We start from the raw sequence: 24139 nt of genomic DNA on the forward strand, positions 1-24139 counted from the left end.
AGTGAGAATGTGGTGAAGGTACTGTTCTTGGAGATGTCGCCATAGCTTTTTTCCATTTCGTTTCTTTTCAAACCTAACATGAACCGATGGTGACTCAAGGCGCAGGGGGTGGCCCTTTCTTAGGCAGCATACACCACAGAGGCCCTAGAATCAGGGCTGGAGTCACTTCCAGAGCCTCTGAGGGGCACCCACTTGGGGCCCAAGATTGCAGGGTTGTAAATCAGGCTGCCTGTGGAGAAGCTATCCGGGGAGGAAGCAAAGAGCAGTTTCATCTGCTGCTGAGATGGCCATGATGGGCAACTAAATGAGCCTACGTGCATACCTGAATTTTCCCCATAACTCATTTCTTCAATATGAAGAAACACCAAACTATGTATAGAGAACTTTTTACATAAGGCAAACCTTTTTTTTTTTTTTAGCTGTGTAACCCACCCTAGTCTAACCGTCTGGCTGAGTGACTACTAATAGAGGGTTCATTTTGCTGGTGAAAGCCTCTATTACTGTAAGTTTGGAAGTTGGCAAAATTAAATGTTACAGTATTTAGAGCTGCTGTAGCTGTTCCTTAACAACATAAAATAGGATGAATCAATAGTATGTTGTTAGCTGTCTTTCAGATTGGTGGCAGTCAGTTAGAACGTGTAATATTCTCTACCTGGTCTGTAGCTGTAACTGTGATGTACAGGCAAAGCAAAAATTAAGAGAAAACTTATGAAAACAAATAATGCAATGATATTAGGATATACACTTTTGTATTTTTATTCTTATATAAGGTTATTTGCTGGCTATTGTTGGCCTCTAGTTCCGTCTGTGTTATTTAAATTCTAATATATGAATTATTTGGATTGAATTCATGTTCGGGGCCACGGTATTGTATGTATTGATGTACAGCCTTGAATGTGAATAATTACTGTAAACTATATTTTACAACTTTTTTTCTGGCTTTATTATATAAATTTTCTATTTGGTCAATGATTTAATCATATAATTTAATGAATCTGTTTATTCTTTTTTTTTTTTTTTTTTCCAAATATTTGTGCTTCAGGTGTAGTTACCGGATGATGAATTTTCCTTGTATGCTCGGTAGTCTTGTAATAAAAGCATGTAGGATGTAGACGTTCGCTGGCGTGCCTCTTCCTCTGACCGCGGACTGGAGCGGGATCGGCGTCCACGCGCCGCTTCTGCGAGCTGAGGCCGGCGAGCCCCGCCGAACCCGAGGCCACGTTCCGCCGCTAGCCTCCCGCGTCGGCGCCGGGGCCACGGGCAGCCCGCTCCGGCCGGAAGGGGGCACGACCGGTCGCTTTTCCGGACCGGAACTTCCGCCGCCCGCGTGACGCCGGGCGGGCGCTTTACGAGGGCGGACCTGGGGGGCGGGACAGCGCTCAGGGGACGGTATTAAAGGCCGGACGCTTCCGGTAGAGGGGAGCTGTGGCGGGGCTTGCTGGGATCATGGCGGAGAATCACTGCGAGCTGCTGCCGCCGGCCCCGGACGGCCTCGGGGCGGGGCTGGGGGGCGGCCTGTGCCGCCGCTGCAGCGCGGGGCTCGGCGCCCTGGCCCAGCGCCCCGGTAGCGTGTCCAAGTGGGTCCGGCTCAACGTCGGCGGCACCTACTTCCTCACCACCCGGCAGACGCTGTGCCGGGACCCGAAATCCTTCCTGTACCGCTTGTGCCAGGCCGACCCCGACCTGGACTCGGACAAGGTGAGGGCCGCGCGGGCCAGCCGGGAGGGTCGGGCCGCCCTGGCCTGCGGTCCGTCGCACACCCCCTGCTCGGCGCGGAGGAGACCTCAGCGGGAGCGGGCCACTCTCCTCCGGCTCCGAGCCTCGCGCTACCTAGTCGCCAGCTCGACCCGGTCTCCCTCCGACTCCCTGGGCCGGGGAAGGAGAGGATGGCGCCCTGGCACCCACCGCCCTGAAGGATCCCCAGTCGCTTTACCTTGGGGTGCTTCTCTCTCTCTTGCCCTCTCTGCTCTTCGGTGGAGGAGGTTTCCTAGACCCCGGACTTTGCTTTGGATCTACTTTTTCTAACTAAAGTCTTCGGCCCGGGTGTGCGAACACCTCTTCTCCGTCCCCGTGTACTTGCTGGCTCTGGAAACAGAACACTTGGTTTGTCTTTCCTTTTACACTCCGGACGTTTGAATTAACGTTGGCGTGGGGGTTGATGCGGGAGGCCCTCTTCTCCCAGTGACTTGCATTTAGAGAGTTGGCACTCTATCCTTCGCATTCACGACACGCACCCACTCAGAAGCTCTTAGAAGGTGCCATCCGTAGTATGATTTTCCGAAGAGAATATTGCTCTTATTAAGGGGTGGCTTAGGATGTCAGGGAGAGGCCAGGTAGGGAATCTTCTTCAATCGGCATTTTAATTAGCTTTGTTTTCTCACTACCCTCGCAAAAGGATAGGAATTCTCAGGTTAGTTTGCAACTTGTCTTTCACCAACTTAGATGTGCATACTGTAATTTGGAGTATTACTGCAGATGGTAATAGAAACTATTTTGATTATTACCATTATTTTACAAGAGTTGTATGAAAGAGGGAGTGCTAACAAGGTTGAAACTCAGAAAAAAGCATGTTTGAAGAAAAGTTGTTATCTATATTTATCTTAGGCATTTCACAAGCTGTGTACTAACTTCGCTGGGTCTCTCAGTTGAGCCTGCGTGATTGCACTTGGCTTTGCGCCTTGCTAGCTTGACGTTGCTGTGCCTGAGGCTTCCCGGAAAGATTCGGATCCCTCTTCAAGTTTTATTTTTTTTTTTATTCTTTTTTTTTTTTGAGACAGAGTCTCACTCTGTTGCCCAGGCTAGAGTGCCCATGGCGTCAGCCTAGCTCACAGCAACCTTAAACTCCTGGGCTCAAGTGATCTTCCTGCCTCAGCCTCCTGAGTAGCTGGGACTACAGATGTGTGCCACCATGCCCGGCTAATTTTTTCTATATATTTTTAGTTGTCCAGCTAATTTCTTTCTATTTTTAGTAGAGATGGGGTCTCGCTCTTGCTCAGGCTGGTCTCAAACTCCTGAGCTCAAAGGATCCTCCCACCTCGGCCTCCCAGAGTTCTAGGATTACAGGCATGAGCCACCACGCCTGACCCCTCTTCAAGTTTGAGAAGCCTGACAAACCATTCTCTACGTGGCATGACCTTACGATCAGGAAATAAGAACTCTTGAGTTACTGCAAAACAATCCATCGTGGGTAGAAATTAGGGTTTGAGATGCTAACACTCCTGTGGTGCACCTTCCTCCCACAACCCCTGCTCCACCCCAGCTGTTTCCATTGCTTATTTGACCGAGCTCTCTGCTCTTAGAGAATTGACCTAGCAGAAAATGACAGTCATCTCCAAGATGGAAATAGGCTTTTGTTAGCAATGGTTTTCTTTTTATAGTGTGGGTGTGTGTTTTACTGTTTGGTTTTTCTTTTTGAACAATGTGTCTTAGTGGTCATTTGCCTGCCTTGCTACTCAAGCATTCCTGTTTTGTACGTTAAATTAGATTTTAAATTGCTCTTGTCCATTGGGTTCTTTTCAGACAATGGCTGTCCATTCAGCACTGGAACAGTTGAGTCTGAGCCGATTAATTTTAGCACGTTTAAGCCAATTCATGCCTTTATTTTGCTGTCTCTTAAGACCACTTTAACAATTATGCTTTACTATAGGAATCCTGGGGGGGAGTTGTTAATCTGTCAGAACGTATCTGTGTTGTAGCTGCCTTTTTTGTCATCATCCATTTAACTACATTTGATTTCCAAATTGTGAATCCAAAGTTCAGAACATGAAGGTGATATAGCAGATACAGTCTCTGTCTTGTAAAACAATTGATAGTAAATAAGGCTAGTTTTAGTTACAGATAACTTGCCAGAAAGAGTACTGCTAATTCACATTAGTCATGCTACTAAAGTGTTTTACTTACAAATGAGAAAATGTATAAAATGCTCTATGTTCTCAGTTTTTTTTTTTTTGTTTTTTTTTCCTGCCTGTGGTTCTGATGAAAGACTGTCCCAGGAGATTCCGCCTAGATAATTAAATTGTGAGAGAGGAATCTAAGGAGGAGGGTGGAGGGGAAGGGGTGTCAGAAGTGGGAGGTCACTAATTACACGGTGGAAGACAAACAAACAGGATGTTGATTCACATGTAATGATCTCCAAGCCCTGACCTCAGAGCTGAGATTAACGAAAGGGTATCTGGCTTGGTTTCCTGGAGTAAAAGAGCTCGAGTGTGGGCCTGGTGGGAGAGTCTTTGCCCAGATTCCACTGGTGCTTGCTGAGCACCTGGCTTGTAGAATGTGCTCTGGACAGGACCTGGGTGGGAGATTTAAGGGGGAGGAATCCCCAAGAAGCTGCAGAACTTGAGGAGCCTGAGGGGTCAGGAGAGCACCCTGCTAAAGCAGACTGGTGGGGAGGGGAGCTGTAGACAGGCAGGTTGTTAGGGGGGTGCGGAATGCCACGCACAGGAGGGGCTGGCTTGACTGCCCTCCCCGCCCCACATCTAGGCTTCTAGGCTGCATCTGCCCCCTCTGGGTCTTTGGGGCCCAGCTTGAGACCCATGGACCCCTGTTCCCAAACCCTTAGCCTTTTGTCTCGAGCCAAAGGGCGACTCAAGGCCGGGTGTGAACGCTCACTTCCCCCTGCAACTTCCTCCAGCGGGACTGTGGCTGTGCTGTGCATTTCAGTACCTGCTCACCCGTGTCATTTTCTCTTCCACCTTGTCCTAGGGGCAGGCCAGATGGAATACTCCTTCCCAAAGTCTTGATTCGTTTTGGTTGTGTATCTTTGTATGCTATGCCACCCGGCCCACAGGCAGTGTTGGAAACAAAGTAGAGTTGGTTTCTAGCAGACCCAGCCCCTACTTCAGTGCGGAAGTACTTTGGGAGTTGAAGGGAAATGGGAAATGCCACTTTACGCTGCGAAACCACTCAGTTTGAGGAGGATTCGAGGAGGGTTCAGTCTCTGCAGCTGAGCCAGGCCTGGAGAAAATTGCTGATTGCACTAACTTTCGCTCTTTGAACAGGGCCGTGGTCCCGGCTTCAGTGTTGCAGACATGGTGGCATTTGATGGGCCCCTGGAGGGGTGGGACAGTCATAATGCTTCTGACGACAGTGCACTCAGTGTTGGCAAGACTTCTAGCGTTGGAAGGACAAGAAGGATACTTTACAGACAGGGCGAAGTGATGGGGAGCACAGTCTTTGAAGCTGCTTGGCAGGAGAAGCGGGGATCGCTGGAATGGAAATGGCAGGTTCCGTTCATGTAACTGGTGCTGGGGACAGTTGTGTTGGCCTCAGTGCGAGCCGTGAGTGGGCGTCAGAGATGCTGATGCATTTTGTTTCACACTTCAGCTGAGGGTGTAGCGCTGCGAGTGTGCTTCACCCCAGCCGCGAGTGTGGTTTATTCGCGCCGTGAGCGGATGGTCCCTGCTAGTGCTGTGGGCTCCCCGCCCCTACCCCGCTGCAGCAGGTTCCCGTCCTCTGTGACTCTGTGGTCACCTCTCCACAAGACACCTTGTTTGAAAGCCCCTCTGACCTGAGCCAGGCCACAAGTCAGAGCTGTAAGTTCCTGAGAAAAGGACTTGCTTTTTGTGATAAAAATGAACCTTCCTGTGAAGAGCTTGTTTTGGGGCCCGGGGCCTTCAGGCGTTCTTGCCCCCAGACACCTGAGGCAAGGTGGGGGGGGATGGTTGTCTTTCTGCCAGCTGCAAATGCAGCCTTCAGTTGCTCCAGTCCAGCAGGGCAGCGACTAGTCTTGCCTGAGAGCACGGAAAACGCTGGTCCACCTGCCAGTGTGTGCAAGTGAAGTTTCATGGGAACACAGAGATGCCCGTTTGCTCATGGCCCCAGTCCTACACACGGGTGTGCACTGGCACGGCACCCACGTGGGGGTGCGCCCGCATCCCTCCCCAGCGTCGTCTGTGTCCTGTGGGGTTCTGGCTGCTTCTGGGGTGGGCTTCCGTGGTCTTTGGACTTGTTCTGTGAGTCAGGCTGGGGTGGCAGTCCTGGAGGTCATGCTCTGGGACGGCTCTTTGTTGCCCAGGGGCCGGGTAGGGTTTTCAATACAGGTGAGGGAGGGGCTGGCACGCCGGGCGCTGGGCAGTCCTCAGGGAGGAGGAAGAGCGAAGGAGCTGAAGGCTGCCCTTCAGCCCCGAGAGGAGGAAGGGAGGACTCTGCCCTCCATCTGCTGCACGGGCGTGTGGGGAGAGCAGAGGCCACCTAGCAGGAAACCAGGAGGGCAGTGGCTGTGGGGACAGCTGGTCAGGAGGGCTTGGGCACCTCACAGCTACAAGTGAACCCCTGGCTGTGGTGTCCTGTCTGCAGAGTGTCCTGGGATGAGGTCCTGCCTGCCAGCACCGAGGGGTAGAGCCTGGTGGCTGGGGGGTCCTCGCCCCCAGGCTTGCAGGGCCACTTCTTGGGGGTGTTTGCAGCCGGGGAGCCTGGCTTGTTCCTGTGGGGGCCTCTGCCCCTGTCATCATTTTCCTGCCTATTTTCTGTTGTTTTATTTATTTATTTAGTTACTTAGTTTAGAGACAAGGTCTCTCTCTGTTGCCCAGGCTGGAGTGCAGTGCTGTTGTCATAGCTCATAGCAACCAGCCTCCAACCCCTGGGCTCAAGCCATCCTCCTGTCTCAGCCTCCTGAGTAGGTGGGACTACTGGCATGCCACTACACCTGGCTAATTTTTCATATTTTTTTTTTTTTTTTTTTTTTTTTTTTTTTTAGAGATGGGGTCTCACTGTGTTGCTTAGGCTGGTCTTGAACTCCTGACCTCAAATGATCCTCCCGCCTCAGCCTCCCAGAGTTCTGGGATGACAGGCGTGAGCCACCACACCCGGCCTCACCTGTTTTCATTTAGTTGTTTTTCTAATGCCAGCAGCTTTGTGTTAAGTACCCGCTTACACCTGTATGGTAAGGAGTGTGATATCGGTTGGGGACTCATTTGCAGGTTTTCTGTAGCTAGAGTGTCCCTAGGGAGGAAGCCACCTGGGAAATCTAGTGGGTGGACATGCCCTTGCCTGTGACATGGATGTTCACAGCAGCTGCCACCTGCACAGGTGGCCTGCAGTGGTGGCAAGCAGCATCTGCCTGACCGTCACCTCCCAGCCTCGGGCTGACCCAGTGCCCGCTTTCGTCTGTGGCACAGTCAGTGAGACCTCCGCTCCTAGGAGGGCTCCTGCCCTGCTGAGCGAGAGGCGGCGCTCGGAAGCAGACCTCGGGCCTCAGGGAGGTGGGAGAGCCGGCCTCTTCCCAGAGAGGCCCCGGGAGCAACGGAATCGATTTCAGTGCAGGGTCTGCGTGAGGCCTTGCGCGCGCCAGCCTCACTCCTCACTGCGTTTTCAAGGCAAGTGGCTGTGCTGAGGGGCGTGGCCTGGGGGACAGGTGCTCTGCCAGGCAGCAGCGTGGGGGTGGAGAAAGCTGCTGCCAGGGTCTGACCGTGCCTAGCGGAGCGGCCAGGGCTCATGCCGCCCCTCTGAGCACGGCCTTCCTGGCCAGAAACCGGCTGAGGGCGCCGCTCTGGAGCTGGGGAGGGGTGCACGGGGCCCAGCCCACCCACTTTCAGGAGATGCATCGCTGGGGTCCAAGCAGGTTGGCTGTGGAGCCTCCCTCCGTCTCAGCACTACTGGTCGGGGTCTCATGGGGGTGCCCGAGGCGTGGGCTCAGTCCCACCTTTGCTCACTTACTCCTCTCGAGGAGACAGCTTTGGGTGCCCAACCTCAGCATGGCCAGGGTGCTGCCTCTGTGCCCCATGGCTGGCGGCTCAGGCTCAGGGCTCGGCCTCGCTGGTGGGCCCATTGATGCCAACTTGGGCACAGCCATTCTAGGTCAGACGCTGATTCAGTGAGAAGTGGGGCAGATCAGTAAAGGAAAACGATGTGTCGAGAAAGCAGTCTTAATTCTGGCTCTTTTACAAGAAAACACAACAGACCTTCCCCACTACATAAATGTGGCACATGCTTGTTACATAAATCGTGGGAGGGACAGGAAGTGGAGGGAAGAAGAAATTGCCCTCGTGTCTCGCTGGGCAGCTGCAGTCTGTGGGTCTGGGTCCCGGCTGCCTCTCTTCAGCGCCCGTTAGTCTCCATGAGTGCAGCCACACAAGTTGTAGGCACTTGGAGCCGGGTGGCCGGGCTGTGTGGGCAGGCACAGGGCTGGGCCTCCATCCTCCTCCGGCTGCGCTGACACCCCAGGTAATCCTGTCACTGCATTTACGTATGTGAGCCTGAGATTGACTCTGAATTCTGGATGTTTTGCATTTCTCTATTCTTTTTCTTTATTTCTGCATTAGGATGGAGGCCCCAAGCTGCATTACCCATGTTAGGACACGAGGTGCCCAGGGCCCTGGCCGGGTTCTTGCCTGGGGCTGGGCTGGTCAGCACTGTCCTTAGGTGCCATGAGCAACCCTTGCTGACGGTGTGACAGTCCGGGGCCTGCGTCTCCCCCAGCTTGGAGCGCTGAGAGACCCAGCCCGTGCGTGCACCCAAGCAAGGCTCAGGCCTCAACACAGATTAGTTCCAGTGGGGTTTGGGGGTCTTGGGTTAGGAACTTGGAGAAGTTGAAATCTCCCACTGAAGGCTTTGAAGAGCTCCCCCCACCACTGCCCCCCGTCCGGGCTCTGCTGGCCCTGGCCTGGCCCTCTGCCCGGGCAGTGGCCTGGTTTTTGAAGGAAACCCACCCTGTTGGAGGAGCCCACAAGAAGGAAGAGACCAGAAAGCTCTGATGTGACACCACAGAGGAGACAGGTTTGAAATTTTCTTCCATGGGCGTGGCCTGCCATGAGGCCATTGACTCTTCAGCCTCGGGCAAGCCCTTGCTCTGCTGGGGTCCTGAGTCCCGGTGGTCTCAAGGTGGGTGTGGCCTCTGTGGCTTCAGTTCCTGAAAGAGCCTTGGGGGGTGGCAGCTGGAGCCTGGGGACACCCTGAGGTCTTCAGGCTCAGGGGCTTGAGCGATGTGGGAAGAACGTGGCATGAGGGTCCCTGTGTGCAGCCCACTCTAGTGGAGGCCGGCCTGAGCAGCAGGTGTGTCTAGAGTGGCCAGCAGGTTCTGGAATGCCCCAGAGCTGGGGTGTGTTCCTGAGGGCAGGAGGGTGCTGGCTCTGGGCAGCTGGGTTTTTGTTGTGCATTTGAGGGCCTGACCCCAGCTGTCACCAGAGGTGCTTTTGGCCACGCTTTCTAAATTGGTGTGACTGCCCCATAGTGGTGTCCTCTGAGGTTTTGGGGGAAATGTTTTTATATTAAAAAAAGAACAGGGGCTGGGCATGGTGGTTTGCTCCTGTAATCCCAGCACTTTGGGAGGCTGAGGCAGAGGATCGCTTGAGACCAGGAGTTTAAGACCTGCCTGGTCAACATAGTGAGACCCCATCTCTACCAAAAAATAGAAAAGTTAACTGAGTGTGGTGGTGCGCAGCTGTAGTTCCAGCTACTGGGGAGGCCGAGGCAGGAGGATCACTTGAGCCCAGGGGTTCGAGGCTGCAGTGAGCTATGGTTGAACCTCTGCACTCCAGCCCAGGTGACAGAGTGAGAACCTGTCTCAAAAACAAACAGTTAAAAAGAACAAGGATTCAAGTGTAAAATTCATGTGGATTTTAAGATAAGCCGCGAACGTCATTTGAGGCATCCAAAACCAGCACGCGGGGGTGCTGCTCTAGCTGACCCCTTGCTGGGCCTCACTCTCCTGGGCTCTGGCTCTACCATTCCTTGCCTCTGTGGCCAGGACACATGGCTTCCTTTCCCTTGGAATTTGTCACACCCGCCAAGATGGGGCCCTGAGCGCCGTGCTGCCTCCTTGATGGAGGGAGGCTGGGCTGGAGCTCACACCGTGAAGCTGGAGGGAGCTCCAGGGTCATCTTGGCTAAAGGTCTCATTTGGCAGATGGAGAAACTGAGGCCCAGAGAGGAATGACTCCTCTGCAAGTGACTGAGCACGAGCCCGGCCCTTTGGTGGTTGGCCTTCCACCTGCTGTGTCCTGCCCGCCGGCCCCAGCACCGTCCTCTTAGGCTCTGTGGGAGGGTGTATTTGGGGTCTCTCTGCTCTCCTGCCCTGGCTCCCGGTGAGGACAGCAGTGGCATCTTGGACCCTTTGGTCTCATCTTCTGGGTGTCTCTGAGGGGCTATTCCTTTAAACTCTCCTCTTATTTGGAAGCAGGTGGGGGTCCCCACGCGGTGCCAGCCTGCCCGTCCCTGGACAGCTGGGAATTCGGCACACAGGCTGCTGGCCCCAAGCACAGGGCACAGGCTGGGGGACCCGAGCCTGCACCACAGTGTCGGGAGGGCTCGCCGGGGCTGCAGAGCCAGCCCACCGTGGTCAGAAGGTCATGCACAGCCAGCACAGTCTCACTTCAGGGGCCCTGAGGAGGTGCCATTGCCCCAGCTGGTGCACTTGACCTTGAAGAGCCCCACGTCCGGTATTTGGGTGCATCCTGCCCTGGCTCTAGTTCCTGCCAAGCACCCGCCAGCAAAGCCACCTCTTGAAGGGGCTCACCTACCTGTCCCCGTGTCTTTCCAGCGTCACAGGCCTGGGTCCCTGTGGGCGCCTCCCGCGGCTCAGGGCACCAGTGGCGCTCGGTACTCTCTTTCTTCTGCTGCGTCCCAGTGCCAAGTAAGATGCCTGGCGCCACCTTTGCCAAGGGGCCCTTGCTCGCCAGCTGGGCGCTGCTGTGGGTGCGGGACACGGGTGGTGGGCACAGGCCTGGGGCACCCCTGGTGCTTGTAGCTGCCCTCGTCCCATTTTACTCAGAAGAAACTGAGGCATGGGGTGGCCTGGCCTTGAGCCCACCATCTGACCCACCGAGGCCAAGCCCGGAGACTGAGGCCCTCAGTGACGAGGGGGCTCTCCTGGGTTTGTCCGGGCGGAGGTGATCCTCCACCTGATCAATCTGATCTCTCCTTGACCTTCGGCCAGCAGCCTGTCCAGGTGTTCTGATGTCACACGGTGGACACGCTCCCTTCGTGGGGTGGGGCAGCCCCGCCTTTCTCTCCAGACTGGCCCCAGAAGCAGGACTGCCAAAGCGTCCTTTGTCCAGAAGCTGCTCTGCGTAGTCTTAGGCTTTGTTTGGAGAACAGTAGGGGTGTGGAGGGTTGGGAGAAGAGCCTGGGGTCTGGGCTGGGAGGCAGGCCCCCCGAGGGCACCTCCAGGAATACAGGTGTGGGGGCCCGTGGGTGGGGGAGGCTCTGGCCTGTGCTTCCTGAGCCGGGCGGGCACCGAGGTGGAGCTGGAGGGTCTGTGAGGGGCAGGGCCCGTGGGGGAGAGAAGGGGCACAGAGGTACTCAGGCCACCAAGGCTCCCAGTTCCAGTGCCCCTGTGTCTGGAGCTCTGGTTGGTTTCTCTCAGCCACAGCGCTGCTTTGTCCCTTTGACCCAAGAAGAGCAGGTTTTTACAGCTTCTGTGGTGGGCTCTGGGGGAAAAAACACTTGGAATCATGAGGTTTTACTGCCCCAGCTGCAGAGTTTGATATCCATGAATGAAGAACAGGGTCCTGACACAGGCTGTAGCTAGGTGGTCGAGACGCCTCCAGCCCGCCCAGCAGCAGTGCCGGACGCCGTCCTCCCGAGCCCTGGTGCTCTCCGCGGAGCCCAGCGTTCTTGTGGCCTGCGCCTGCTGAGGCCCGACCGAGCTGGGGAAGCCGCTGTCTGCCCGGGAAGGCCACGTGCACCCTCTGATTGTGGACTGACGTTCTCTGCTGAGCACTGGCCATGGCCTTGCTGAGGGAGAGCTGGGCAGGCACCCGGGGAGGCGGGCCTGCAGGAGGGCGGGTGTGGGTTCTCGACATCTGTCCAGGGAGAAGCCTGGCACCAGGAGGGCAGCCTCTGGCTGGGGAGGCCGGTGTCTGGAGCAGGCTCTGGAGCTGCCTTCCAGAGCATCTGGTGGGGAAGGGTCTGTCCCTGAGGCCGTTCCCGCACTTCCTCAGAGCTGTAAGGAGAGGGCTGCTCCACCATGGCCTCACCTTGGGGCCAACACAGGCATGTCCTCTTGATGCAAATGGAACTTAAAACTTGCCTTACACTTGCCACGGTGACAGGGTAGCCTAGAGGCTGCGCCTGGCAGGGCGAGGCAGCACCACGTACGAGTTCCCCAAGGTGCCCCGGATGTGGGTCCCATTTGGGGTGACCTGATGCCTCTGAAACTCTTTGATGCCAGTCGCCCGGCCTCAGTTTAGCCGCGGGAACTTGGTTTCTCATCTAGGACTCGCGGTGTCTTGTTCTTTGCAGGATGAAACAGGTGCCTATCTAATCGACAGAGACCCCACCTACTTTGGGCCCGTGCTGAACTACTTGAGACATGGGAAGCTGGTCATCAACAAAGACCTCGCGGAGGAAGGTGAGCGGTCCTTCTGCACAGATGCCTGAGCTTTGGGGGCAGGGGACCCAACGATGGTACCGATGGGTCCGTTTAAGATGTAGACCTGGCTGGGCGAGGTGGCTCACGCCTGTAATCCTAGCACTCTGGGAGGCTGAAGCGGGAGGATCGCTCAAGGTCAGGAGTTCGAGACTAGCCTGAGCAAGAGCGAGACCCCGTCTACTAAAAATAGAAAGAAATTAGCTGGACAACTAAAAATATATAGGAAAAATTAGTCTGGCATGGTGGCGCATGCCTGTACTTGCAGCTACTCAGGAGGCTGAGGCAGGAGGATTGCTTGAGCCCAGGAGTTTGAGGTTGCTGTGAGCTAGGCTGACGCCACGGCACTCTAGCCAGGGCAACAAAGTGACACTCTGTCTCAAAAAAAAAAAAAAAAAAACAAAAAAAGATGCAGGCCCCTCTGTCTGGAGCCCGCTGCCGGGGCAAGTCCTGCACCTGTGAGTAGGGCGGGGGCCCTCGTTCCCTCCAGAGACGGTCTCATGAGGCCGTGACAAGACAGACACCTGTGAGCCTCCTAGCAAGGTGGGAGGGCCTGAGCCGCACTCCCTGGCCACAGGCGTTTGAGGGCTCTGCCTTTCAAGTGTCTCGTTATTGACCCCTGTCGGGGTGGGGGTTCTTCCTGGGGAGACCGCGGGTTCTCACAGTGGTCCAAAGCCCGGGTTAGGATGTACCTGCTGAGTCTCGTAGGTGTGCCTCAACCTGGCGTGACCGGCCTGCTCTCTTGCAAGGACAGCTTGGGGGTGGCTGGCATCTCTGTGCCGTCACTGGTTGCTGTGGCACATTCCTACTGGTCACAGCACACAGGGCGGGACACCCACTCGCGAGCCGCCTGGCCTCAGGCCCGAGGCTGCCTGTCCGCATGCTCTGGTGTGGGCTCAGGAGAGCCGGGGAGGCCTTGTCCCCGAAGGCCCTGGGAGGTCTGGGCACCTTTGCTCAGGAGTGGCTCTGGCTCCTCCTGCCCTGGCCACATCTCTGGAATGGTCCTTCCATGCCTGCTGCGTCTCACTCGGTTTCTTTCCTCGGCTTTGGGATCTGCCCCCTTCTCTCGAGTTCTGCAGCCCCCAGGGTTGCTGGTGCTGCTGCCCAGGTCACTGTGCAGAGGCTGTGAGGACACTTTGTATCCACTCGCGTTGTCTTTGGCAGTGAACCGTTGTCACACACTGCTTGCTTGGGACGGCTCCTGTGTGCAGTGTGCAGCTGCGCCGTGGCCCGTCCCGAGCGGGGCTTGCTCAGCTCGGGGGCTGCACACACGTTGCCCCTGTCCCGTCTCCGTAGCCGCCGAGGGGGAGCCTGGCACTGAAGCGTCTGGCTGGGTGGGATGCCCTGGGGGCGACACTATGGGTCTGGGGACAGGGAGTCTGTGCTGTCCTGGGTGGCTCGGTTCCCGGTGGCCCTGCCCTGAGTAGGTCACTGTGTTGTCCTGAGCTGTCATGTCGTACGCGCAGCTTCCCTTTGGAGGGCTGAAGAAATTGAGCAGACCCGGAGGGTCCCTAAAGCAGGGTCCTCGCAGTCTGTCCTTAAGGATTCCTGGGAGGGTTCGAGGTCCTAGATGTGGCGAGGCACCGACGGCAGTGCTGGGAGGGTCCCGGAGCTGGGAGACCCTCTCAGCGGGCCACAGTCTTGCCTGTGATGGGAAACTGAGGTGCTGAGTGGCTCAGATGCGTGCAGGAGGCACCTGGCCAGGCCTGAGCCTGACATCTCCCGACCCTGGCCACAGGCCGCGTGCAGCAGGAAGAGCCAGCACAGGACAGGTGACCTCCGGGCCTCTCCGCTCCCCAGTGTGCGTGCATCCGGCGTGGATGTGCGCCGAGCCGCCTTTGAACCAGCTGTTCTGCACCTAGTGGGTTGTTTGCGACCCTGTGCCTGGAGCCCCGGGAACTTGCCACTTGCAGTGAGCGTCTGGAGTCTGCCAGGACGGGGCCCGGAGGGTCCTGCGGGCCTCGGCTGGGCCTGGCTGTCCATGGCGGGCGGGATGGGCGCAAAACATTTACTCCTTGGCTTGGTCTGGTCTGCTGAAAGTTACGGTTGGTTTTCTCTATTCCAGGAGTATTGGAGGAAGCGGAATTTTATAACATCACCTCATTAATAAAACTGGTAAAGGACAAAATTAGAGAACGAGACAGCAAAACGTCACAGGTGAGACAAGTGACGAATGGGCCGGAAGCCTGCAAGGCCTGGCAGAAGTGTGGGTCCCTCTCCTGCCTCCCCTGGCTGCTGGGCAGCCTCCAGCTTGGGGCCTTGGGACGGGAGCTGGCACTGTCCTACCGATCATTCTGTCACTGTCTTAGTGCCCGATGACTCTGCCGTCCTGCCTGCTCCCCTGGCGGCACCGTCTGGCTCTGCCTGGCCTACCGTGGGCAGCCCGGCTCCTGGGGGAAGGGACAGCGCCGGCGCTAGCCTGAGAAAGGCTGTGGAGGAGGGGAGGGCCCTGAGGGGACGGGGGAGCCCTCCGAAGGGGGCGTGCAGGCAGGGGACTGGCCTGAGGGCGATGGCGGGGAGCCCTGGGCTTGGCTTGACTGGAAAGGAGGGCGGTGCCGAGTCTGCCTCCCCACCCACTCGGGAGGGAGAGACCCTGCTCTTGGGTCCTGGTGCACAGTCACCCCAGCAATCAGTCTTACTCGCTGTCCTGCAGATGGAAGCACTGAGGCTGTGTGACTGGGAGACCAGTGTGTGACTTTGTCACTGCGTGTTCCTAGCATGAGTCACTGCCTTAACATCAGGGACCAGGGCTCCTGAGGCCCTTCCCCTTTGATGTCACATGTCCTTGTCCGTGTTCCACACCACGCTCGAGGCTCGTATGTGCAGCTGCCTCCTCTTGGCTGGCTAGCGGCCTGTGAGGGCAGAACTGTGTCCGGGCGGCTCTAGGACCAGAGCCCGCCTGGGTCGCAGCGCAGTGACTGTGCGGCAGGCTGTGGTCAGGAGACAGATGCAGTTTCAGGGAGCCAGTGCAGCTGGGGGCGCGTGTCCCAGCTGCTGTGCCTGTTGCAGAGCTTCCTGCCGCGGCAGGAGGCAGGTTTGGGCAGCATCACCCCAGCCCTTCCTGACACTCCTGTCCTCCAGGTTGGCTTAGGGGCTTCCTGTCATCCGTGTGGAGCAGACACGGGACACTCTTGAGTGTTCCTGTCTAGCCACAGGTGTTCTGGGATTTCAGGAACATGACTCATTTTATTTTGGAATTTAGAAATAGAAATATTTTTGGAGGCGAACGAGGACCAGAAAACAGCATCTGCTGCAGGCCAAGCGTTTGCTTCCGTGGACGTGTGCAGGTTGCTTTGGGCCCCGTGACCCGAGCTGAGAGGTGGAGAGCTAGCCTCGGCCTCGCTCGGGCCCCCTGGAAAGCTTCCGCGAGTCAGCGCGTGGGCGGGGCTGCTCGGCCGGGGACAGGAGCGGCGTGTGGCTTGGCCTGGTCCCATGACGGCTGTGTTCTTGCAGGTGCCCGTGAAGCACGTGTACCGCGTGCTCCAGTGTCAGGAGGAGGAGCTCACGCAGATGGTCTCTACCATGTCCGACGGCTGGAAGTTCGAGCAGGTGAGGGCTGCGGCTGGGCTGACAGCCCTTGGTGCAGCTGGACTTCCGCTTACAAAGGCCCCAGGTCCTCAGGGACCGGCTGAGGCACTCACCTCCTGGTGGCTCCTGGAGACGCAGGGCTCGCTTTGTGTCCTCCGGGCCTGGGGGCTCACAGACAGCAGCTTGCGCGGTCCTGGGTGGACTCGCCTGGGAGTTCGGGTGGGGCTGGAGGGCATCGAAGGTCCTGCCCCTGCCCGACCCACGTTCTCCCTCTGCAGCTCTTCCTGTTACTGCAGCCCATCCTTCTGGGGGCCGCCTCTCTGTGCTCCGACACCCCCGTGTGTGGCCTGGCCCTACGCCCGCTCCTGCTGCCCCTGCCCGCTCGTGCCCGGGAGGGGCTGCTGGCTCCGGTTGTCCCTCCTCCCTCTCTGGTCTTGCCGGCCCGAGTCGGGTCGGGGCTGGGGGCTTTCACGAGTGCCACGGGGAGCACTGCCGTGTCAGTGCAGGGCCTGCGCTTCCCCGGCGGCCTCAGCAGGAGGCGTGGCTGCGTGGTGTGAGCCGTGCTGTGGCTCTGTGCTTCGTCGTCGGGAGCTCAGGACACCGGCAGCGTGGGCTCTGCGGGGGGTGCTTGCCTGCGGTCTCGTCTCCGCGTAGCTCTTCATAGGCGGACACTGAGCTTGGGGACCGGGACCCTGTCTGGTCTCCGTCCTGACAGTTGGCTCTGTCGCTGGCTTCTGTCTAAGGCAGGTTCTGTCCACGGCGAGGGGCCCTGCCAGAGAGAGTGGTTCTCCACGGCCCCTGCTCAGCAAGGCGTCCTTTTTCTTTGAGTCTTTTGAAATAGTGGATCACTCTGTACAGAGCTTGGAGTCCCCTTGAAATGTCACTAAAGACAGGTTCGGTCAGCATTGCATCCACGCTCCATGCCGGACCCTGGGCTGGTAGGCAGCAGCTTGTCGGTGCAGGCCCTGTCCTGCCAGGGGCCGTGTTTCCCACGCTCGGACCCCATCAAAACTGCCAGAGACTCACAGGAACATCCCCTGCTGGCGGGACAGCCCTGCCCATGGGGTGGTTCCTCAGTGGTGCCCATAGGAAGCTGTGTCACCTGTTCAGAACCCGTGAGAGGGCCTCACAGCACCTGTGGCTCTTCTGCTGTCTGTGGCTTTTCTGGCCAGAAGGGAGGCTCTCCTGCCTCCTGGACCCCCCGCCCATGGCCAGCGCCAGGACCTCGTCCATAGCACTTCGGGGTGGGTCCCAAATCCACTGCAGAGAGTGGGTGTCTTCCCCCTTCTTGAGCAGGCAGGTTGGCCCTCAGCCCCACGCGGCGTGTCTGGTGGCCTGGAGGGATGCGGGTGGGTTAGAGAGCCCGAGGGTGTGCCCACCGGGTCCCAGTGGGACCCACCCAGACTTTGAGGCACAGCTTCCCAGCAGCTCTTTCAGATTTTGCACCTGGGCCCTGGGCTCCTTCCTCCAGGTGGCCGGAGCCACTGGCCTCGCGTTCTCTGCCCTGCTGGGAGTCGGTCGCGGCAGCAGTCCTGCTTCCCTGGGGAAGGCCTGGTGGCAGCTCCCCCCCCCCCCACCCCCATGTGTGCATGCGCCGCAGCGCCGGGCCGGCCCCACTGTCCTCCAGCCTTCCCCTGGCTGGTTGGTCCCTGTGCCCTGTTTGCCCAGCTGGAAACGCTGAGCAAACTCTGTCCCTGCGAGGAAGAGCCTGCGTGGGGGCTGCGTGGCGGCTCAGGTGCGTCACGTGTTCACACAGGTGTTTCAGGAGTTGGTGTTTTGTGGGTTCCTTAACTATCTCCTGAAACCCGCCCTCAGTTTCCCCGAGGGCTGGCGGTCTCTGCTGTGGCTGTTTGCCGGCTGCGGCTTCCCTCATGGTGGGCGTTGGAGCCGGCGCCTGTCACACGGGGCCTCCCACCTGTCTCCCCAGCTCGTCAGCATCGGCTCCTCCTACAACTACGGGAACGAAGACCAGGCGGAGTTCCTGTGCGTGGTTTCCAAGGAGCTGCACAACACCCCCTACGGCACGGCCAGCGAGCCCAGCGAGAAAGCCAAGGTGAGCGCTGGGCGCTGCTGCCGTGGCTGCGGGTTGCCCCTCCCGGTGGGGCGCTGGCCGGGGGGCGGGTGGGGGGGGCTGCCGCCACCTGAAGGGCAGGTTTTGGAAGGTTTTTCTTAGAGTTTCCCTGTTTCTCGCCATTGTCAGTGAGCCGGGTCCAGGCCCCCCGGGGGGGCCACCCTCACGTGACTCCTGCCTGGCTGGTCGGAGCAGGGTCTCCCATGGAACGAGGGGTCTCTGAACACAGGCTCCCCCTCGGGTGAGCTCTGCGGTTCCCTCCTGTCTCGTGGCACAGCTGGCCCGGAAGTGTTTTCTGGGCCTGCTGGCAGGGGCTATGCTTTTAAGAAATGCCTCTGTGGGCTGTTTTCTTGGGGGACCCAGGGATCCTGTGTTCGCAGGGGCCTGCCACCCATGGTGACCGTCGGGCAGGCCCCGCGCCCATCCCCTGAGTGCATGGATGGGCCCTCAGGGCCAGCAGCTGCCTCACCACGTCCAGCCTGGTCTTGGGACGTGTGTTTCGTGTGTAACAGGAGCGTGTCCTACGGGTCCTGTAATTCTTAGGTTCCAGAGTGTCCGCCCACACGTGGGCAGCCCCCGTGTGGACTGGCACGGGCCCTCTGTCTCCTGAGGAGCCTGGTGGCAGCCGGGGAAAACAGGGAACCACCTGCCTCACTGGCTTTTGGTTTAGCCCTGTAGCCCTGCCTCTTGGTGACCCATTCTGGTGGCATTTCCTCTGGGCGTGTTCTTAAGGTTGGGGCTCCAGGACAGGACAGATGCATCTGTCCTTGTAGAATCTGGCATTGGCCTGGGCTGGCTCCACCTGGCAGGACTCCTGGACCTCTGTGCCAGGCGTGGCGGGGAGCCTGCAGCCTGCTGAGGGGGTCTGGGGGCCTGGGACATGGGGACAGGCCTCTCTGGGCCCACAGGTGACCCTGGTAAAGGCTCAGGCATTGCCAAAGGGCCTTCGGAGGAGGTACAGGAAAAGGCCAGAACTGGAAGGGTTTTAACTGATGACATTAAACCCAGGACCCCTGGGGTGTCCTCAGACTCGGGGCTGAGGCCTCTGGGTGGCTGCCAGCAGCGTCTGTCATCAGGGCTGGCAGCCACCTGCCCGGGACCCACCTGTGAGCCTTCCCAGGTCTTCTTGGGAGGTGTGGGCCTGGGAGCAAGTAGAGTCCCCAAGCGTGTCTCAAGGAGGCCGTGCCCATGGCCGCGTTCTCACCACTTGTGACATGAGGATGCGTCCTCGCTGTGGCCGCCCGGGCCTGAGCCCCTGCTCCTGGGCCCCTGCAGGCTCCTGCCAGTGCCGGTGCCAGGCCCAGGGACGTGCTTCCACCTGGGGTCTAGAAGGTGGCCCCACCTCCCCAGAGCCCCAAGCCTGGTCAGGAGCGGGCCCCCCTCCCTCTCTCTGAGCATTTGCAGGGGTTCTTTTATAAACTGTTTTATTTTTAGAAGCTTTTTATTTCTGGACTTAAATGGTTTTCATAACCAAGCTCACCGGGGCTCAGTTCCCTCAGGTGGCTCTTCAGCTGCAGAGAGGACACGTTCTGTGCAGTGAGGAAGCCCCAAGTGTGACCCCAAATCCCTCTGCTGTGGAATTGTGGCCGTTTTCTCTCCAAAAATACCTGGCTGTGAAGTGGGGCGGCCGCGCGTCTTCTAAATGGGGCAGCGGCTCCCGGGAGGCGGAGCGTGGTTCCGGCCTCTAGGGGCTGGGGAGGTCGGGGGCCAGAGCTGGAGGACGGGGGGTGGGGGCTGCCCGTGTGCAGCCTGGCTGGAGCAGGGCTGCATGTTCTGCAGGGAGCAAGTCTCTGCTGTCCCTCCTCACTGGTGTCCCTGCAGCGTCTGGTGGCCTCCAGGTGTTGGGCAACCTTCTCCCCCATTCAAGTTGCAAATGGTGGCAGCTGCCAGCAGAGGGACAGTCCCCGCACGGGCGCCCCTCCCAACACCAGCTGCCAGCACAGGGGCCCCAGAACCACTGTTAGGCTGGAGAACTTGCTGGAAAGACTCACAGATGCACCAAGAACGGTTTGACTCAGGGCCCTTGTTTATTACAGAGGAATGGAGCGAGATGCGTGGGGGCAGAGGCCCGGAGAGGCCCCCCCCCCCCTGGAGTCAGGGCCTGTCCCCTCCCGCCACCCCTGGGGTGGTGCCTGCCAGAGAAGTTGGGCCCTGGTGTGCAGGGTGTTTCTGGGGCTCCCTCAAAGCGGCGTGACTGGTTGGCGGACTGATCGCTGTGCCGTGTGCTGCCCTTGGCCTGGGCACCTCAGCCCTGAGGCCCCACCCCCATCACCCAGCAGTGGGGCCTGTCCCGTGTGACCCCAGCCCCCAGGCCGGCAGGGGCCCTCCTGTCAGGACAGGCCAAGGCCCAAGGCCAGGCCTCTTTCTGGGCGGGGTTTGCCCAGCATGGCAGGGGGCGCAGCGCTGGGACCTTAGGATACAGGCCGCCGTCGGCAGGTGAGGCTGCTGCCCTGGGCAGGAGCGGCCCCTGCGCCCTCGCCCTTCCCCCCGTGGTGTGGTCCGGGCGTGGGGGTTGGTCCCAGGGCTCCCAAGCCGCTGGGGGGCATCCCTCGGGTCTGCCGAATCATGCCCTCATGTGTCTTCTCTCCACGACGCATGCTGCCCGCCCAGAGTGACGACGAGGACGAAGGTCATGAAGGGAGTGACTCAGATTAAGTGTAGATGTCATGGTGAGCTCTGCATCCTTGCGATTGACCCCTGCACCGTAGACTCCCTGACCCTGTGACCCAGCTGACCCTTGGCCTCAGTGCCCCGTGTGTCTGTCCCGTGCTCGGTGTCGACCATAGACCCACAGTAGAACTGCCTGCGGGGTGGGGGCTGTTTGAGGATGCTGGGCACCGCGTTGTCATCATTCCCTCCGTGACACTGTGGGCAGGAGGACAGGCGCTTGCGGGGGCGGGGAGAGTCCTTTGTGCCAGCGGATGGCAGCAGGTGTGGACGCGGGGGGCGGGGTAGTGTGCGCTCACTCCACTCCGCCAGCCCAGGGGGCCACCTCCCTGCCTGGCTCAGGTCATGGGCTCAGGGCCACGGGGTGAAGGCCACATGGCAGATGGTGGACCCCGATCTTGGATGCCAGAGCCCAGGATCTCCTGCTCTGCCTGAGCCCGCCCAGGCCGGGGCTGCCCCTGTCTGGTCCCAGAAGCCGTGTCAGCCCAATGGGCCCGGCCGAGGGCCGTTGCCTGTGGTGTGTGACTCCCAGGTCCCCGGCCGCTGGTCCCTGCGGTTCGACGCAGGCCTCCCTGTGGAGGGTGGCCCTGCATGGGAGCCTGCCCGGAAGAGGAGGGTCTCACCCAAAGTCTGTCCCGGACAGACAGTGCTATGGCGGTCACAGGCCCTGGGGCTCCTGGCCAGGTCATCCCTGCTTAGTCCTGCTGACTTCCCTCTGCCCGGTGCCTCCGGCTCTGCACGGGGCTGGTGGTGGCTCAGGGCCCAGTGGGGGCAGCAGCAGGGTCACCCTGTCACCCTGCTGCTGCCCTCGCATGGTGGGGGGGGTGCCCTGCAGAGGCGCTGGAGAGCTAGCAGGAGCCGTGGGCTGGGCAGGGACCTCCCAGGGAGACAGGCAGGAGTGACAGGAGCGAAGGTGCCATCTCTTGAGCCACTCAGGACGCGCCTTCCCGCTGACGACACGCTCCTCGGGAGTGGTCTGGTGGGAGTCACCGCGCTGAGCCGTGCCAGGCTGGGCTCGTGGTGTCCGGTGCTCTGGCCTGGCGGTGAGCAGCCTGGGCCTCCCGGCAAGCTTGCCAGCTGCAGTGCTCCCCCCCTGCCCTGGCCTGCAGGCTGCTGGGGCTCATTTTGCAGGTTCGGCTGAGCCTTGGCCAGGGCCCGGCCGGTCCTCTGGGAGCCCCAGGCAGAGGCGGGGCCAGTGAGGGGGGCCAGGGTGGGGGAGGGATTCCTGGAGAGCCGTGTATGTGAAGGTGGAACGCGGTGTGGGGTCAGGCGAGGAGAGGGGAGGGACAGGTCCGGGCCGGGGCTGCTCTAGGGCCCAGCTGCACATGCCTGTCTGAGGCCTGGGCCCATCAGGCATGTGGGGAGTCCCCAGGTGGGCTCTGCTCTTGGGGCGGCAGCCGCAGGCTGAGAAGCAGGTGGGGGCCGAGGCAAAGGGCACTGAGTAGGAGGGGGCAGGTTCCCTGGGCCGACAGAGCAGGGACCGCCCTGGGGGGGGGGGGGTCTCTGGAGTCTCGCCAGCAGCTGTTCCCCTTGAGGGCCATGCCGGGGGTCTCAGGTTGGGGCAGGGGCAGCAGGGTTGCCGAGGGGCTGGTGGGGACTGGTGAGCCTGGGCGGGGCCTGTGTGCAAGGTGAGGGTGCCATGGGCAGGGGCGGAGGCCTGGGCTGGCCCGCAGGCACTCTGGCCTGCTGGGCCGGGTTCCCGGGCCTGGCGATGCCCTCTGGGGGTGTGGGCGACTCCGGGCCTGTGGGCTCTGCTCTTCGGCGCAGGCGCTTGGGCCCGGCCAGAGCCCTCATTCTCTGCATTCGGTGTCTTTCAGATTTTGCAAGAACGGGGCTCAAGAATGTGAGGGCCACAGTACTGACAGCTGAAGAAATGAACTACTTTTTCCCAAGATGCAACGAACCGCCTTGTCCAGGAAGCTTGGCTGTGAGAAGAAACCTGCTTTTGATCATTTTCCTAGAGATCTGGGTGTGAATCCTTTTTTGCCTCTGAGGTGGGTGGTGAGAGACGGGCCCAGCTGTCCAAGGCCAGGCGTCCCCACAGGGAGGAGGCGCCGTGGCCAGCGGGCGCTGTCTCTGGGGGCCTTGTTCGGATTTTTCCAAGTGCCACATGGGACCGAGGCAGGATGCTTCCAGTGAGCCCGTGTGGTCGCTGAAGACCGTTCAGAGGGCAGCGTTCTTGGTGCTACGTGAACAGTGTGTGCAGGCAGCTGCTGCGTCGACGGCCGGCCTCCGGTCTGGGTGTCCTCTGGTCACCCGCTCAGTGCCAGACCCTGGTCCTTGGTCAGGGTGTGCTCATGTGACGGTTTCTCAGCCTGGGCAGCAGCTCCTGACAGCGGTGGCTTCTGTGTCGTGACTACTTTCTGGGCGTTGCAGCCTCCTGCAGCAACAGGCTGCGCCCGGGCTGCTCAGCCGGGATGGTCAAGGCTTCTCCATTTGTATTTTTCAGGCGAGAGAACTTTGTATCCCTTTTCTCAAGCGTGGGTGGGCTCCCGGCTGTTTGTACTCTAGAGACGCCTGCACGTGTTGCTCCATGTGGACCGGCCCGTGCCACCCTCCAGCAGGAGGTGGTGGCATTGCTCGTCCTCCCACCCTGGGCTCGGGGGGAGCCGGCGCCCCTCAGTGCCTTGCAGCGCCTGGGACGGAGGTCGGGCTGGAGGCCGTGCACCGGTTCTGGAGCCGCAGCTCGGGGTTGTGCCGACAGTCCGGGATGTTTACAGCGCACCACACACGGCTCTCGCCCGCTCTCGCGTTCTCTTTGTCTAACTATGCAGTTTCTATTTCTGGGACATTTGAGACTTCCCACAACCTGCCCGGGCTCCGCCACCTGCCGTGACGCGGGAGCTGCGAGGACCCCTTTAGACGACGCTGCCTGCGTGCCTGGAGCACAGACCTCGGCTGGCTGCGGGGCTCGTCCTGCCGGGGACCCGGCTCGAACAAGCAAGCGCTTTGCCTCCTGGACTCGGCCTCCCACGGGAGCTGCGCACACCGACCGGGGCTGCCGGGCGCAGGTCAGAGGCTCTGCCACCGTCTAGTGTCAAACGCCTCCGGAGCCTTCTTGCCCAGGCCTTTCCCCTCTCCTTGCCAATAACCTGAGTAACCAAGTTCTCCAGCACCTAGGACTTACCTCCTCCCTTTTGTAAGGTCTCTTGTATGTTGTTAAATGTTCGGCTTCAACCGTTCCTCACGGCCTCTGCGCAGGGCAGGGGCGGCCGCCGGGGCGCGGCCGTGGCGTGCTCGCCGCTTACGACATTTGGTTTAGGACTTTGACATAATAGATAGGCTTGTGGTTTTTTTTTTAATTTAAAGATATTAAGACTTAATTCACTAAAATTTATTCTAAGGGGATATTTATACTTTTATACTTTTTTAGGTATCCGTATTTTATCAGCTTACAGTTTAATGCCTAAGTTTCCCCTGAAAATAGCAAATAAAATTGTGTATTTAAGAATGAGCATCGCGACTGTTGGTGTCTTAAAACGCTCGGGAGGGGAAACGCCGCTCAGGCTGCCGGCCGGGGCTCGGCCTCCCCAGGCAGAGGCTGGGCTGGAGCCCCCATCCGCGCTTGTG

The 24139-nt window shown here is 59.2% G+C and overlaps 1 protein-coding gene across 1 annotated transcript; it reads left to right on the plus strand.

Moving 5' to 3' along the window:
• The first annotated feature begins 1372 nt into the window (after positions 1 to 1372).
• KCTD5 (potassium channel tetramerization domain containing 5) lies at positions 1373 to 24024 on the plus strand. The gene is made up of 6 exons (XM_045541223.1): positions 1373 to 1698; positions 12177 to 12285; positions 14369 to 14460; positions 15757 to 15852; positions 17759 to 17884; positions 22387 to 24024. The coding sequence occupies exons 1-6, from the start codon at positions 1447 to 1449 to the stop codon at positions 22414 to 22416; spliced, it is 705 nt and encodes a 234-aa protein (XP_045397179.1). The 5' UTR covers positions 1373 to 1446; the 3' UTR covers positions 22417 to 24024.
• Positions 24025 to 24139: the final 115 nt, after the last annotated feature.

Source organism: Lemur catta, chromosome 2 (genome assembly GCF_020740605.2).
Source record: "Lemur catta isolate mLemCat1 chromosome 2, mLemCat1.pri, whole genome shotgun sequence".
In the NCBI taxonomy this organism is placed as follows: Eukaryota; Metazoa; Chordata; class Mammalia; order Primates; family Lemuridae; genus Lemur; species Lemur catta.

Bases quoted from the DNA above. Each gene is read 5' to 3' on its own strand.
- KCTD5 (XM_045541223.1), top strand. From the start codon at position 1,447: ATGGCGGAGAATCACTGCGAGCTGCTGCCGCCGGCCCCGGACGGCCTC. The intron at 14,461-15,756 runs GTGAGACAAGTG...GTGTTCTTGCAG, and splicing joins GAGACAGCAAAACGTCACAG to GTGCCCGTGAAGCACGTGTA. The intron at 15,853-17,758 runs GTGAGGGCTGCG...CTGTCTCCCCAG, and splicing joins ACGGCTGGAAGTTCGAGCAG to CTCGTCAGCATCGGCTCCTC.